The sequence below is a fragment of the Pongo pygmaeus genome, chromosome 23, assembly GCF_028885625.2.
Source record: "Pongo pygmaeus isolate AG05252 chromosome 23, NHGRI_mPonPyg2-v2.0_pri, whole genome shotgun sequence".
Lineage (NCBI taxonomy): Eukaryota > Metazoa > Chordata > Mammalia > Primates > Hominidae > Pongo > Pongo pygmaeus.
In genome coordinates this window covers 50,947,623-50,963,907 of record NC_085931.1, presented here as the reverse complement: position 1 = coordinate 50,963,907, position 16,285 = coordinate 50,947,623, and the positions used below count along the sequence as shown (strand labels likewise).

Below are 16,285 nucleotides of genomic sequence, written 5' to 3'. Positions count from 1 at the left end.
CCCTCCGCTGTGGCCAGACCCTTGCTGCAGGTGTAAGGCTCCTTGTGGGCCACACGCTGGACTGGACTCCCTCCACCCACCCATAGCCTCCCTTTCCCCAGAGCTTGGCCTCAAATGAAGCAAGCAGGCAGTGGGTGCAGGGAAAGAGCATGGGAAGTCAGGCCTGCATTCAAACCTGGTTTATATTCTCGTGTGCCTTGTAAGCTGGGGCTCCCAGGACATATGTTCACAGGGTTGTTGTGAGGCACAAATGAAGTAACTCATGTAAAACATTTAGCTCAGTCCCTGGCACAAACACACATTTAAAAAATAGTAACTGCAGCTGCCACTATTATGAATATTATTCTACTCTGTATTGGTTCTTTTCTGATTTTTTTAAGCACTTAGTGTCTGCAGAAACCCATACTCTGATCACGTGACAGGACTTACCCTGCTATTCACTGTTGCATGTGCTCAGGTCTCTCTTCTCGTCATCTACATTTTAATTTACTTGGAGGGCAGAGATTACACAGATACAGTCTCTCGTGTTCCTGGTAAATTATTTTAAAATCAGAATTCTGAGGCCAGGCTCACACCTGTAATCCTAGCATTTTGGGAGGCTGAGGCGGGCGGATCACTTGAGGTCAAAAGTTCGAGACCAGCCTGGCCAACATGGTGAAACCTCTTCTCTACTAAAAATACAAAAATTAGCTGGGCATGGTGGTGGGCACCTGTAATCCCAGCTACTCAGGAGGCTGAGGCAGGAAGATCGCTTGAATCCGGGAGGCAGAGGTTGCAGTGAGCCGAGTTCACGCCACTGCAGTCCAACCTGGGCAACAGAGCAAGACTCCATCTCAAAAAAAAAAAAAAAAAAATTCTGGCGATATTCCCTGCACACCACACCTTCCTGTTTCTTTCCAGATCTGTTGCATCCCACTTCCTGCTTGTCCTACCTAATGACTAGCCTCAAAATGCAACCGGCTGCAAATGGACCATGAAAAGCAGACAGTGCGTAATGCCTAGGAAGAGTTGACCCTCTTTCTAGAATAATCCATCAACCAGAAAGTTTGAGGGAAGGGACTGGGCAGAAAGCTGTCCTTTGCTATTGCGTCAGATGATACCTGTTACAACTCATGATGACGGAGGCTCCAGTCTGGCATCTTCCTGAACACCTACCTGGAATCAAGGCCTCCTGGGCCCTTCTTTGACCTGGCCCAACTCACCTGTAAGATCCAGTGGCCACTTTGTCACCATCCACCATCAGGAACCTTGATGACAGGGTCCCCTTGATCCTCCCCATGGGCATGTAGAAGCCGACGCCTGTCACAGAGCGGACACGGATGTTCTGTTGGGAAGAATAGAAGGCCCCGTCACCTGGGTTGGGCCAGCCTCTGTGCCAGGTCCTTGCTTCTGCAGAGGAAGAGCCCCCTTGTCTATCTATGGACCCTGCCTGCAGGCTCCTGTCTTCACTAGATGCTCTGCTTCCTACAGCCTTCCATAGGGAACCCTCTTTGGAGAGCAGGAAGAAGTCCCCAAATCTTGCTTCAGGCATGGACAAGCCCAAGGTGGTTCCTGCCTCTTCTCAAAAGGCCCCAGAAGAGAACAACAGCCCTCACTTTGAAGTCAGTGATTCTGCAGGCTAAGCACCCCAGGACCAGCCCAGAGCTGCCTCCTTCAGTCTCAGCAGCCTAGGGATAAAATGGAAACTGGGCATATGATTCAGTAGTTAACAGTAAAGCCAAGGTTAAAGGCTTGACTTTCAACAAAAGGAAAGGTGTTGAGATCTTGAAGTTCACCTGAGCCCCCAGTCAGGGAAGAGGCAGGGGGGAGCTGCAGGATGGGGCAGAGGTAGTCTCTGTCTCATCTGCCCACTTTCCACCCCAGTGGTGCAACTTACCCGAATCCGGAAGTCAGTGAGCTGCAGGTCCTGACACATCTCCAGGAAATACTTCACTCCTGCCTCGTCCAGGATGATGTACACTGGGACCCGGCGCTTACAGGCAGCATCCACAATGTCTTGAAAGATATCACCATCGGTGAAGAGGTCCATGACCACAGCAATGACCTGGGTGGGGAAAGGCACTGGTGAGGCACAGGGTGTCTACACGCCCACAGAGGCACGCCCTGCTCAGACGGGACCACCTCGCCCTGGGGTCACTGGTGGCCAAGTCAAAAACTCCACCTGCACCATTCCTGGGGCTCCACATCCCCCGACTTTTGAGCATATCTGAGCCCTGGAGATGGGCCTGGGGGTGCAGGCCGCGTGCTTGTACTTCATCCTGGACAAATCCCCACCTCCCCATCCTGGGGGTCTTCCAGCAGCTCTTAAGAAGCTGTATCAGGGCCAGGCGAGGTGGCTCACACCTGTAATCCCAGCACTTTGGGAGGCCAAGGCAGGTGGATCACCTGAGGTCAGGAGTTTGAGACCAGCCTGGCCAACATGGTGAAACCCTCTATTAAAAATACAAAAAATGGGCTGGGCATGGTAGTGGGCGCCTGTAATCCCAGCTACTTGGGAGGCTGAGGCAGGAGAATTGCCTGAACCTGGAGGCAGAGTTTGCAGTGAGCCAAGATTGCGCCGTTGCACTCCAGCCAGGGCAACAAGAGCAAAAAAAAAAAAAAAAAAAAAAAAAAAAAAAAAAAATTAGCCAGGCGTGGTTGCGGGCACCTGTAATGCCAGCTACTGGGGAGGCTGAGGCAGGAGAATTACTTGAACCCGGGAGGTGGAGGTTGCAGTGAGCCGAGATCGTGCCATTGCACTCCAGCCTGGGTGATACTCTGTCTCAAAAAAATAAATAAATAAATAAAATGGAATAAAGAAGCCATATCATGGGAGATCTAGAGGGCTGAGGAAAGTTGCTCCTGACACCCTAGAAAAACAAGCAGGCACAAGGAGATGCCATCACTGAGATGCCAGGGGTGGGCTCATCTCCGTGAGCCACAGATCTGCTCAAACATCACTTTCTCAGCAGGCCTGGATGCGCTGATGGCCTTGCAGCTGTGCCAAGCTCTGTGCTTCCCCAGGCACAGATCCAGGCAGAGCTCCGGCTGGCTTGGATTCCCTTGGCCTTCAGGTGTCCATCCCATACTACCCCATCCTCAAATCAAGGTCATTGCTCAGGACCCTTCATTTACAAAGATCAGTCCTGATTATCCACTCTGGAAGGCAAGGTTTATGCAGCCTGAGGCAGCTCTACCTTTCTAACCGCAGCTACTTCCAGCTTCCTACACAAACCACGCTCCACGCTCCAGCTTTCTTGTTGGCCCAAACACTGTGCACGTGACACCAAGGAAACATCCTCGGCTTTGGGGTCGGAGAGATTTTGCTTTAACTGCGGATCTACCACTTCCTAGTTGTGACCTTAGGCAAGTCACTTAACCTTAATGAGACACTGTTTCCTCATCTGCAAAGTGAGGATACCTTGCATTTTACACTTTTGCCCTGAGGATTAGGGATAACTTTGTAAAGCAGCAAACACAACCTCTGGCATGTAATAAGTCCTCAGTAAATGGTAACTGCTATACAGTCCAGGAAGTCGGTTTGCCTTCACAACTGAAAGCACCGACTCTAAAGTCAGGCAGACCAGGCTGGTATCCCCATGCCACAGCCGGCCCAAGCTTCTTTGGTCGCAAAATAGAGCTAATAACTGCACCTATCTCAAAGGGTTGTCCTAGGACTTAGTGAGATGCACCATGAAAGTGCTGAGTGCAGGGCCGGGCATGGTGGCTCACGCCTGTAATCCCAGCACTTTGGGAGGCCGAGGCGGGTGAATCACTTGAGGTCAGGGCTTTGAGGCCAGCCTGGCCAACATGGTGAAACCCTGTCTCTATTAAAAATACAAACATTAGCCAGGCATGATGGCGGGCACCTGTAATCCCACCTCCTGGGGAGGCTGAGGCAGGAGAATCGCTCATTGCAACCCAGGAGGCGGGGGTTGCAGTGAGCCGAGATTGTACCATTGCACTCCAGCCTGGGTGACAAGAGAGCGAGACTCCGTCTCAAAAAAAAAAAAAAAAAAGAAAGGGAAAGTGCCGAGTGCAGCACCTGGCACCAGGTACGCTCAATCAGCCTCCATCACGGGGATGTCACCACCTTCACATGTGTGCTCTGCCATCACCCTGACTCTAAAGACTCCTGTGCCCTGCCCTACACAATACCATTTAAAGTTCTTCATAGCTCTTACATTTTGAGAAAGAAAAACAAAAACAAACGAACAAAAAAAAGTTTTATCTGAGGAATGAGAGACCTTTTAAATTACCAGGCCCAGAGAGGCATTTAAAATGGGACAGCAGCCAGATACAGTGGCTCATGCCTGTAATCCCAGCACTTTGGGAGGCTGAGGTGGGCGGATCACTTGAGGCCAGGAGTTTGAGACCAGCCTGGCCAACATGGTGAAACCCTGTCTTTACTAAAAATACAAAAATTAGCCAGGCGTGGTGGCGGGTGCCTGTAATCCCAGCTACTCGGGAGGCTGAGGCAGGAGAATCGCTTGAGCCAGGAAGGCGGAGGTTGCAGTGAGCCGAGATTGTGCCACTGCCCTCCAGCCTGGAGGGCAATGAGAGACTCCATCTTAAAATAAAATAAAATAAAAAATAAAATAAAATAATAAAATAAAATAAAATAGTCATGTCTCACTTTCCCTCAAGCTAAATAATTACTATTATTTAATAAGTGGCTTGAAGCCACTTGCTGTATGAGGCCTCTAGACTGACTCCAAGTAGCCATAAAATGCTACACACTCCATAGTTCAACAAGGTAGGCTGGGCACAGTGGCTTACACCTGTAATCCCAGCACTTTGGGAAGCTGAGACAGGAGGACTGCTTGAGCTCAGGAGTTTCAGACCCACCTGGGCAACATGGCAAAACCCTGTCTCTACAATACAAAAATTAGCTAGGCATGGTGGCACGTGCCTGTAGTCCCAGCTACTTGGGAGGCTGAGGCAGGAGGATTGCTTGAGCCCATGAGGTTGAGGCTGCAGTGAGCCATGATAGCACAACTGCATTCCAGTCCAGCCTAGACGACAGAGTGAGACTCTATCTCAAAAACAAAAAAAAAAAACAAACACAACAACGTATAGTCAATCACTGACAATGTTATTTCTGTAAACCAATGAGACTTCCTGACCAATGGCTTTGGTTGTCCCCCCCGCTCCTGATTTCATCCTTTTTTCTTTAAAAACTTGAGCCTCCCCAAGGAAACCTGGAAGTGTGTCCCGGGATGCCATCCTAAATCTTGGCCCAAATAAACTCTCTATACTAATTTTGCCCCAGAGTCTTCCTTTGAGGTTGACATTGTGATAATCATTTATGAAGGGAGAATGAATTCTTTCTGAGCTCCACAGGCAAAGAGAGGACCTAAAGACAGATAAGCTGCAATGCTGATTTCAAGGGGTTAATCCAAGTGGAATGACAAGACCTTTGCACAAAATAACTAAGACATGAGATAAATGAGATAAATGCCTTTAAGAGCGTGACATGTGATGTGGATTTGGGGTGGGTGGGTGAGCGGAGAGATTACTTCTAGCCAGGGGAGAATAAGACTTTACCAAGGAAGCTGAACTGTGAAGGACGGGAAGCCTTTGGCAGCCGGAGGAAAATTGAGCAGGGAGGTTGTCTGGGCTGCCTTGCACAAGTGTATCCTGCACACGGGCACTGGCTGAGGAGGGGAGTGGGAGCTGCATCTGCCCCGGGAAGGGTCACCTTTTTCTAATCTACGTACAGGTGTCACGTGGCCTAGCAGGGGCCTGCAAGGGGAGCATTTCAGGGAAAGGGCACAGCACAAACAAAGTTACCGTGCCAGTTAATTTTATGTGTTCGCTTGGCTGGGCAAACATTATTCTGGATGTTTCTATGAGAGTGTTTTTTTGGATGAGGTTAACATTTAAATCACTGGACTTCAAGTAAAGCAGATTACCCTCCATAATGTGGGTACATCTCGTCCAATCCACTGAAGGCCTTAGTAGAAGAAAGACTGACCTGCCCTGGGCAGGAAGGAATTCTGCCAGCAGACTGCCTCTGGGCTCAAACTGCAGCTCTTCCCAGCATCTCCAGCCTGACAGCCCATCCTGCAGGCTTTGGTCTCGCATCTCCATTATCCCGTGAATCAATTCCTTAAAATCAATCAATCTCTGTCTCTCCGTGGATCTCTCTTACACACACACAAACATGCCCATCCAGTTGGTTCTGTTTCTCTGGAGAACCCTGACTAATACAGGCACTGAGGATGGGAATTAACATGTACTAAATACTTTCAGTGCACCCCAGGCTGTTTCCTGTGCTTTAGGTAAATTTTCTAATCTGATCCTCACAACTATTTTGAGAAAGGGTTATTCCCACTTTAGAATTGAGGAAGTAAACACATAGGGGGCAAAGTCCTAAGTCCAAGGTTATAAAGCTGCCATGTGGCAGAGCAAGGAACTCAGTCCTAGGTGGCTCCAGCGTCTTCATTTCACTGCTTGCTAAGATGGGATTGCTGGGAGGTACTTCAGAAACACTGAATCAAAAACTGGCTGTTTAAAAAGACTAAACGAGATAGACAAACTTCTGGCAAAACCGACAAAAAAGGAGGAGATGTAAATAAAATACTGAATGAAAAAGAAGAAATTACTACAGACATAATAGAAATTTAAGGAACTGTAAACATGGTAAAAAAGAATATTAAGGCCAATTATATGCTAATGGAATTGAAAATGCACATGACATGAGAGTTCACTTAAAAAAGTGAACTCAACAAAATATACCATAACCAAGTAAAGTTTATCCTAAGAATGTTAAGGGTGACTCAACATCAGAAACGGTATCATTTTAATTTAAAACATTTACAGGGTCGAGAGGAGGAAATCATATTTATCTTAATAATTTTACAAAGTATTTAATAAAACTAGATCCCTACTTGTGATTATAATTCTCAGAAAACAAGGAATAAGAGGGATCTTCCTTAACTTGGTAAGCTCTATCTACCAAAAACCCACATGAAACATTTTACTTAACAGAGAAACTTATGATGTACTCCCTTTAAGTCTCAGGCAAGTGAAGGATACTCATTATCACCACTACAGTTCAATTGGAGGTCCTCACCAATGCAATAAGACAAAAAATAAAAAAAAAAAGAAAAGAAAAGAAAAGAAATAAGAGACATAAGGATTAGAGAAGACAAAACTACTAGTATTTAAGAATACAATTTTCATAGAAAATCCAGTAGAATAAAGAAAAAAGCAATTAGAATAAAAGAATTCAGCAAAATTGCCAGATCCAAGAAAAACTTAACAAAAACCAATAGCCTTCTTCTATTCAAGGAATAACCAACCAAAACAAAGAAAAAAAGAAAACAAAAGAAGGAATGAAAGAAAGAAAATAAGATCCATTCACAGTTAAAACCTAACCACATGGCATTTGGAAATAAATATCTTCAGGAAGAAAAATAGGGAACTCTACTAAAGGGCGTTTTAAAATATGTGAATAAATGAAGCAATAAATCATGAAAAGATAATATGATTTAATATTTTAAAAATCGAATACTCTCCATATTAATAAAATTCAATGCAATTCCATAAAAAGCTCAGTAAATGTTTTTGAGAAACTCAAATACTTGTAAGATATAAAGAAGAATAAAGATCCACAAATAGCTACATCCATTTTGAAAAAGAAAAACTAAAAGGGAACACTTGTCCTATAGAGAGTAAGGCATACTACAGCACCATAGCAGTAAGAATTGAATTACTTGTACTACTTAAGTAGGAAGGAACTGACCAATAGACCAATGGAACAGAATGGTGAGACCTGAAGTATACACACAAACACATATATACATGTATACCCACACACATACACAAAACTTCATGTATGATAGGGGTAGAATCACAACTCAGTGGAGAAAAAAAAATGCCCTTTAGCAGATGCTACTGGGAAAACTGGCTTACTACATAGAGAAAAACAGAGGTGGATCCATCCCTACTTCACACCACATGTAAAGGAAAATTTCAGGTAGGCTAAGTACTTAAATGTGAAAGATATAACTAATAAGGGAGTTGAAGAAATGCAAGAAATTATTTTCATGACACGGGGTAAGAAAGAATCTCTTAAGTTTCCAAATGCACAAACCATGAAGGCAAATAAAATTGTGCTAATAAGTATGTAAAAAGGAGCAGTCTTTTTGTTTTTTTTTTTTTTTTGAAACGGAGTCTCGCTCTGTCGCCCAGGCTGGAGTGCAGTGGTGCGATCTCAGCTCACTGCAAGCTCAGCCTGCGGGGTTCACGCCATTCTCCTGCCTCAGCCTCCCGAGTAGCTGGGACTACAGGTGCCCGTCACTACACCTGGCTAATTTTTTTTTTGTATTTTTAGTAGAGACTGGGTTTCACCGTGTTAGCCAGGATGGTCTCGATCTCCTGACCTCGTGATCCGCCTGCCTCGGCCTCCCAAAGTGCTGGGATTACAGGCGTGAGCCACTGCGCCCAGCCCTTTGTTTGTTTTTGAGATGGAGTCTCCTTTTTCACCCAGGCTGGAGTGCAGTGGCGCGATCTCAGTTCACTGCAACCTCTGACTCCCAGGTTCAAGCGATTATCGTGCCTCAGCCTCCCGAATAGCTGGAATTACAGGTGCACACCATCACGCCCAGCTAATTTTTGTAGTTTTAGTAGAGACAGGGTTTCACCATGTTGGCCAAGCTGGTCTTAAACTCCTGACCTCAAGTGATCTGCCTGCCTCAACCTCCCAAAGTGCTAGGATTTCAGGTATGAACCACAGCATCAGGCAAAATAAGCATTCATTAGTAATCAGAAAAATTCAAATTAAAACAAAGAGATGGCTGGGTGCAGTGGCTCACGCCTGTAATCTCAACACTTTGGGAGGCCAAGGCGGATGGATCACCTGAGGTCAGAAGTTCGAGACCAGCCTGGCCAACATGGTGAAACCCCGTCTCTACTAAAAATACAAAAATCAGCTGGGCATGGTGGCACATGCCTGTAATCCCAGCTACTTGGGAGGCTGAGGCAAGAGAACTGCTTGAATCTGGGAGGTGGAGGTTGCAGTGAGCCGAGATCGCACCATTGCACTCCAGCCTGGGCAACAAGAGCAAAACTTCATTCCAAAAAAAAAAAAAGAAAAGAAGAGATGAAAGGAAGAGACCACTTTACAACTATGAGATTAATGAAAAATCAGAAAGTTGGATAATCCAAACTATGAGATTAACGAAAAATCAGAAAGTTGGATAATCTAAAATATTGGTAGGTGGAGGAAAGGGCACCTTTGTCACTGCTGGTGGGTGGGAACACTGGTGCAGCTATTCTGTAGAGAAACAGGCAGAAGTTAGTGGATTTAAGCAAGTGCACAGCTACAAGCCAGCAAAGCCACTCTTGGCTGTGCACCCCTGGGAATCTCTTGGATCTTTGCACAGGTCTATATGGGGGCCAGAACAAAGATGTTGCCTGCATCTTTCTTTGGGATATCAAGGAGCTGGCAATGACTTAGATGTCTATTTCTAGAAGACTGGGTAAGGAAAATGTGAGGAACGTGATAGAATGTTTTACAGCAGACAGAAGCGACGAACTAGTTCCATGTCCCGTAACTTGGATAATTCCATTTAAAATGGATAGTTCAAATGAAAATGTTAAAGAGTGAGATCTATAGCCTAATACCACTCATGTAAATAAAAACACACTACAGGCCTCAGCAACATGAGTCCACTCTAAGCTGGACACCTTGGAGTGTTCAGAAATGAGAGGACAGTGAACTCTGGCCTAGACAGCACGTGGGAGATAAACTACCAGGAGCACTAATAGATAAACTATCCCAGCCCTTTGGGAGGCCGAGGCGGGCAGATCACCTGAGGTCAGGGTTTGAGACCAGACTGGCCAACATGGTGAAACCCATCTTTACCAAAAATACAAAAATTAGCCAGGCATGGTGGCGCATACCTGTAATCCCAGGGAGGCTGAGGCAGGAGAATGGCTTGAACCCGGGAGGTGGAGGTTGCAGTGAGCTGAGATCGTGCCACTGCACTCCAGCCTGGGCAACACAGCAAGACTCCATCTCAAAAAACAAAACAAAACAAAAAAGCACACTACATAACATAACACTGCATACTTTTCAAGGATACAAAGATAACTGAGGACATATGCTGAACACATGAGGGTGGCTGCCTGTGGAAGGAGAAAGGAGTGGGAAGGAAGGAGAAAGGTAAAGTAAGAGGCCTAAAGTAAAAGGCTTGCTGGTGGCAGTGTGCCGTGAACTAAGGTGCACAATCAGCTCTTTGCACCTGGGGTCCAAAATAGCCAACCAACCAAACCAAAATCACATTCGAGTCCTCCAGCTGGGCTGGCACAGTTCAGGGCAGGTATGGGGTAGATATAAGGGTGAAGGTACATGGGCTGGATATGGAGGGTTTGAACACAATGTGCAGAGTTCTGGCTTCATTCCACCAGCAATGCAGTTTCCAGGGCTCTGATACTTGATCGCCATCTCCTAGTGCTGATAGTTTATCTCCCACGAGCTGTCTAGGCCAGAGTTCACTGTCCTCTCATTTCTGAACACTCCAAGATGTCCAGCTTAGAGTGGACTCATGTCGCTGAGGACAGCTTGACTGGTTTGCAGAAGCATGTCTCAGGTTCACAAGCTTACTTTTGCTTTGTGGTTGAAAAATTAAGCAGGGAAGCTGGCCTGTCCTAGCCCCACCTGCCTAAGGATGTCAGGAGAGGCAGCAGTCCCCACAGCCTGGCTTTCGCGAGTCGGACTGTGACACCCTGGTGCGAGCCAGCCATCTGTGTCACACCAATTAAACAATGAAATATCTGTAGTAGAAAAAAAAATCAATTGCTGGCTGACTCCTGCAATCTAGTTGTGGAGAAGTGATAATTACCCTCCGCTTTGGTCTCTGAGGGCCCTGCTTTGACATTCAGCTCCGCAGTGTCAGGCCCAGGGGAACCAGCTCCCCACTCTCTCCGCTTGGGTCTTTCACTGAGCACGTGATTCTCCACACCGAGCGAACTTCAAAGCTCCCAGTGTAGATGGAAAATCGGGTTTAAAAGCATGACATCATGGGCTCAGAACCCAGGGAAGCCGATTTTGTTGGGGGAGGAAATCACGCCCCCTCCAGCTGGCTGCCCACCCCTGGTGTCTTTTACCTGGTTACCTACTGACGCACAATGCCTGGGGAGAGAGGTTAATTCGAGGTGGCAGCAGTTTCTATAAGCTGTCGCAGGCGCATTGGCAGACAGCCTCTGATGTTGTAAGACTTCTCATTGGGTGTTTGATGAGCTCATCTCCTCATCTGATATCCTGCCTGGGCGGCAGGACGGGGAGTGAAGGTGGGGAGGGAGCCTCCAAATGCCCCTCTCCTGCCATTCAGCTTTAATTAAACTGCCGGCATTTCCAATTCTCTTTCTGGACTCCGTAATTACCATCAGATAACAAAAATGACAAGAGGGCTCCACCTGGCCCCTGCACCCCACGTGTGTTTGGATGACCCAGACTAGAGAAGGCATGGCTCTGCCAGGTCTCCACATCCACAGAGCTGACTGCAGCTTGGACGTGTCCCTCAGCCACACAGGCACTCCCCAGATCAACATCCTCCTAGTCACTCTGGCCAGAAGCCCAGGCCTCCTCCTCCTCCCCACCGACCAAATCCCATCAGTCACTGAATCCAGCAGGCCCCACCCCGGGCACCTTCTCAGGGTTAATCCTTTCTGTCCCCACTGGTACCTCCCCAGCTCGGACCCTCCTCCTTTCCTACCATGCTTCGATGAGCTTCCTAACTGCTCTCTCCTGCTCACCTCTGCCCTCCAATTCATCCTCCACAGCAGGATGCAAACTGAGATGCATGGGCAGAGAAAGACAATACCATCCGTCCCCTTGCCCTGCTGACGTGGAGCTCAGGACTCTGGGGCGGGTGCGGCTGCCGTTGCCTGCAAAGAGCCCCAGCTTCACCCCTTCTGTGGGTGTGAAAAAGCAAAAGGCCACAGGCCAAGCTTGCTGATCTCGGGGGGCCTGTTGGTGACAGTCACTTATCCTGGGGAAGGAAGGGAAGCAGCTAGGGACACTTTCCCGCTGATTACCTACCCATGTGCGCCTGGGGCCGAGTCGCCTCCCATGCCCGCCCTGCCTACCTCCCAAGGGCTGTGGGAAGGCTCGGATGAGATCATGCCCACGAAATCCCACGAAAACCCTGTGCAGTTATGAGAGATCCTTATAAGGCAAATGGGGGGAACTCCCCACATCTGAAGCCTTAAGGTCTCTCACGGTGGAGAGAACAGCAGCTGAGGAAACAGGTCAAACTGCTGTCTCCCAGAATGGCCATCTGTCTGGCAGCCCAGGGGAGTTAGTCTATCTGGGACCAGAGGGCAGTTCTTCCCTTTCCCACGGGGGGTCGAGCTGGGTCTGCCTGCAGCCTCTGACTCATACATCTCCAGCTGTGGAATCTCCTTTTCTGATCTCCCCAAAGAGAGGATCAAGCTCTACAGGGCAGGTTGTCAAACTTCAGTGTGTAAAGAATCACCTGGGAACAGGGATGTGGGTATGCCTATTGAAGATGCAGATTCCAGGGCCCCATCCTCAAAGACTCGAATTCAGCAAAGGCCCAAGAAAATGCATTTTAACAGCAGCCTCTGTCTTCCACCCCCACTCAGGTCACTTGAATGCACGAGGGGGACATGTCCCACTTTGAGTGAAGGCTGCTGCGTGCAGGATAATATACGGTCTGGAAGCAGAAAGTCTCACTGGTTGTTTGGCTTGGAGTGAGTCATTTACTGGGCCTCAGTTTCCTCATTTTAAAGTGGGAAGGTGATGCCTTTACAGGGCTATTCTGAGCTTCAAATGAGATTCTGCAACAGCGCGGTACTTGTCCTGCTGTGAGCGATGGGTAAATGCAGGTGCCCTCTTCTCTCCTCAGTGATGGAGCCCAGAACAAAGGGGCCACCACTTCAGGGGAGCGGGTGAGAAAGAAGGAGACAGCCAGTGGGGGGCCCGCTGAGCTCCCGAGGAGCCAGGCAGCCCACGCCTCCCGCGGCACAGACATCAAGGTAGGGATGTCGTTCCTCTGCTCAATGCCATGCCCAGCAGGCCCTGCCAACGGTGGTGATTAAAGCTCAGGGAACACGACGCTTCCAGAAAGGTCAACACTTGAACTAATTGAGGGGAAGGGCGGCCCAATTAAGGAAGAACTCACATGATGAACTGTTCACCCAGCCATACCGGGTGTCTACACCCATATGCTGAATGTCGCAACGCACAGCTAAGAAAACCGCTGCCAGAGTAAAGCATCTCAAGGCAGGCTGCAGGGAACCAGAGCAACTTCTAACTGGCACAGCCGCCACTGGAGCACAGAAAGGTGCTCTATGGAGACGATGCATCCAGGAGAGGGTGTCGTAAGTACTCTGGGTACACTGCAAAGACTGTCACCAAGACTGCAACAGGCCCCATCTGAATTATCACCAATGTTTACGCCAGTAGACTGGGAACCACTAAACAACAAACTTTCTCTTAAGCTCCCCATGTACACGCTCTGGGGAGAGAGGAGGAGAGGAAGAGGACAGGAGGAAGAGAGGAGAGGAAAGGAGGAGGAGAGGAAAGGAGGAGGGGAGGAGAGGAGAGGAGAGGAGGAGGAGAGGAGAAGAGAGGAGGAGGAGAGGAGAGGAGGAGGGGAGGAGAGGAGAGGAGGAGGAGAGCAGAGGAGGAGGAGGAGAGGAGAGGAGGAGAGGAGGAGGAGAGGAGGAGGGGAGGAGGAGGAGAGGAGGAGGGGAGGAGGAGGAGAGGAGGAGGGGAGGAGGAGGAGAGGAGAGGAGGAGGAGGAGAGGAGAGGAGGAGGAGGAGAGGAGAGGAGGAGGAGGAGAGCAGAGGAGGAGGAGAGACGAGAGGAGGAGGAGAGGAGAGGAGGAGGAGGAGGAGAGGAGAGGAGGAGGAGGAGAGCAGAGGAGGAGGAGGAGACGAGAGGAGGAGGAGAGGAGAGGAGGAGGAGAGGAGAGGAGGAGGAGAGGAGAGGAGGAGGAGAGGAGAGGAGGAGGGGAGGAGGAGGAGAGGAGAGGAGGAGGGGAGGAAGAGGAGAGGAGGAGGAGAGGAGAGGAGGAGGAGAGGAGAGGAGGAGGAGAGGAGAGGAGGAGGAGAGGAGAGGAGGAGGAGAGGAGAGGAGGAGGAGAGGAGGAGGAGAGGAGAGGAGGAGGAGAGGAGGAGGAGAGGAGAGGAGGAGGAGAGGAGGAGGGGAGGAAGAGGAGAGGAGGAGGAGAGGAGAGGAGGAGGAGAGGAGAGGAGGAGAGGAGAGGAGGAAAACAGGAGAGGAGGAGGAGAGGAGGAGGAGAGGAGAGGAGAGGAGGAGGGGACGAGGAGGGGAGGAGGAGGGGAGGAGGAGAGGAGGAGGAGGGGAGGAGGAGGGGACGAGGAGAGGAGGAGGAGGGGAGGAGGACAGGAGGAGGAGAGGAGAGGAGGAGGACAGGAGGAAGAGAAGAGGAGGAGAGGAGAGAAAGAGGAGAGGAAGAGGAGAGGAGGAGGACAGGAGGAGGAGAGGAAGAGGAGAGGAGAGGAGGAGGAGAGGAAGAGGAGAGGAGGAGGAGAGGAGAGGAGGAGGACAGGAGGAGGAGGAGGAGAGGAAGAGGAGTGGAGAGGAGGAGGAGAGGAAGAAGAGAGAAGGAGGAGGAGAAGAGGAGGAGGAGAGGAGGAAAGGAGGAGGAGACGAGAGGAGGAGGAGAGGAAGAACAGAGGGAGAGGAGGAGGAGAGGAGAGGAGGAGGAGAGGAAGAAGAGAGGAAGAGGAGGAGGAGAGGAGAGGAGGAGGAGAGGAAGAGGAGAGGAGGAGGAGAGGAAGAAGAGAGGAAGAGGAGGAGGAGAGGAAGAGGAGTGGAGAGGAGGAGGAGAGGAAGAAGAGAGAAGGAGGAGGAGAAGAGGAGGAGGAGAGGAGGAAAGGAGGAGGAGACGAGAGGAGGAGGAGAGGAAGAACAGAGGGAGAGGAGGAGAGGAGGAGGAGAGGAGAGGAGAGGAGGAGGAGAGGAAGAAGAGAGGAAGAGGAAGAGGAGAGGAGGAGGAGAGGAAGAAGAGAGGAAAAGGAGGAGAGGAAGAAGAGAGGAAGAGGGGGAGGAGAGGAGGAGGAGAGAAGGAGGAGAGGAAGAAGAGAGAAGAGGAGGAGAGGAGAGGAGGAGGAGAGGAAGAAGAGAGAAGAGGAGAGGAGAGGGGAGGAGGAGGAGGAGGAGAGGAGGAGGAGGAGAGGAGGAGGAGGAGAGGAGGAGGAGGAGGAGAGGAGGAGGAAAGCAGGAGGAGGAGGAGAGGACAGGGGAGGAGAGGAGAGGAGGAGGAGGAGGAGGAGAGGAGGAGGAAAGCAGGAGGAGGAGGAGGAGAGGAGGAGGAGGAGAGGAGGAGGAGAGGAGGAGGAGGAGAGGAGGAGGAGGAGGAGGAGGAGAGGAGGAGGAAAGCAGGAGGAAGAGGAGGAGAGGACAGGGGAGGAGAGGAGAGGAGGAGGAGGAGGAGAGGAGGAGGAGGAGGAGAGGAGGAGGAGGAGGAGAGGAGGAGGAGGAGGAGAGGAGGAGGAGGAGAGGAGGAGGAGGAGAGGAGGAGGAAAGCAGGAGGAGGAGGAGGAGAGGACAGGGGAGGAGAGGAGAGGAGGAGGAGAGGAGGAGGAGGAGGAGAGGAGGAGGAGGAGAGGAGGAGGAGAGGAGGAGGAGAGAAGGAGGAGAAGAGGAGAGGAGGAGGAGGAGAGGAGGTGGAGAGGAGGAGGAGAGGAGAGGAGGCTGCAGGGCTGCCTGCAGGAGGGGCTCCTGCTGCAAGACCCCCACAGAACACCCCTTTAACTTCCTCCATCCCTGGTCTCTAGATTCACATCGATCCAACAGCACAGAAGTGTACTGCAGTGGGGAAAGTGCCAAAGATTCCACGCTGGCTGTGAGGCCTTGTGCAAGTTACTTAAGCCCTCTGAATTCCACCTGTAAAATGAGGCTACTTCATGGTTCTATGAAGATGAAAAGAAATGTGATCAAGCCTGGATAAAATCTTGCCTGGTACCTGCCCCACCTGGCTGAGCTCTGCCCTTCCTCTGGGACAGGGCCTGACACGCAGTAGGTGCTCAGGGTCACCGTGCAGCAATGCTAGTTCATGCTGCCCTGACTGTTCCCCTCTTGGCAGACAGACCCCATAACACAACCCAAGTGCCCTGTTTCCCTGTTTCCCTGCCCACTCAGCGGCTCCTGACTGCCTACAGTCAAGTCGAAGGCCCTCAGCTTGGCTGAAGACCCTTCATGTGCTTCCAACCCAAAGAGGCATTTATCCACTTTCTCCCCAGATAATCAGCTCATACCCCGCAAGATTATTTGATGTTCTCCAAACTCACCCAGCAGGC

General features: G+C 49.9%; 1 protein-coding gene across 1 annotated transcript in view; it reads right to left on the bottom strand.

Moving 5' to 3' along the window:
- FAM83F (family with sequence similarity 83 member F) overlaps nt 1-16,285 on the bottom strand; it is a 49,355-nt gene that overhangs the window by 21,466 nt on the left and 11,604 nt on the right. The window contains exons 2-3 of the mRNA XM_054469567.2: nt 1,877-2,044; nt 1,203-1,324 (exon numbers count right to left, since the gene is read on the bottom strand). Coding sequence (XP_054325542.2) covers nt 1,203-1,324; nt 1,877-2,044 — 290 coding nt within the window. The remainder of the gene's footprint in view (nt 1-1,202; nt 1,325-1,876; nt 2,045-16,285) is intronic.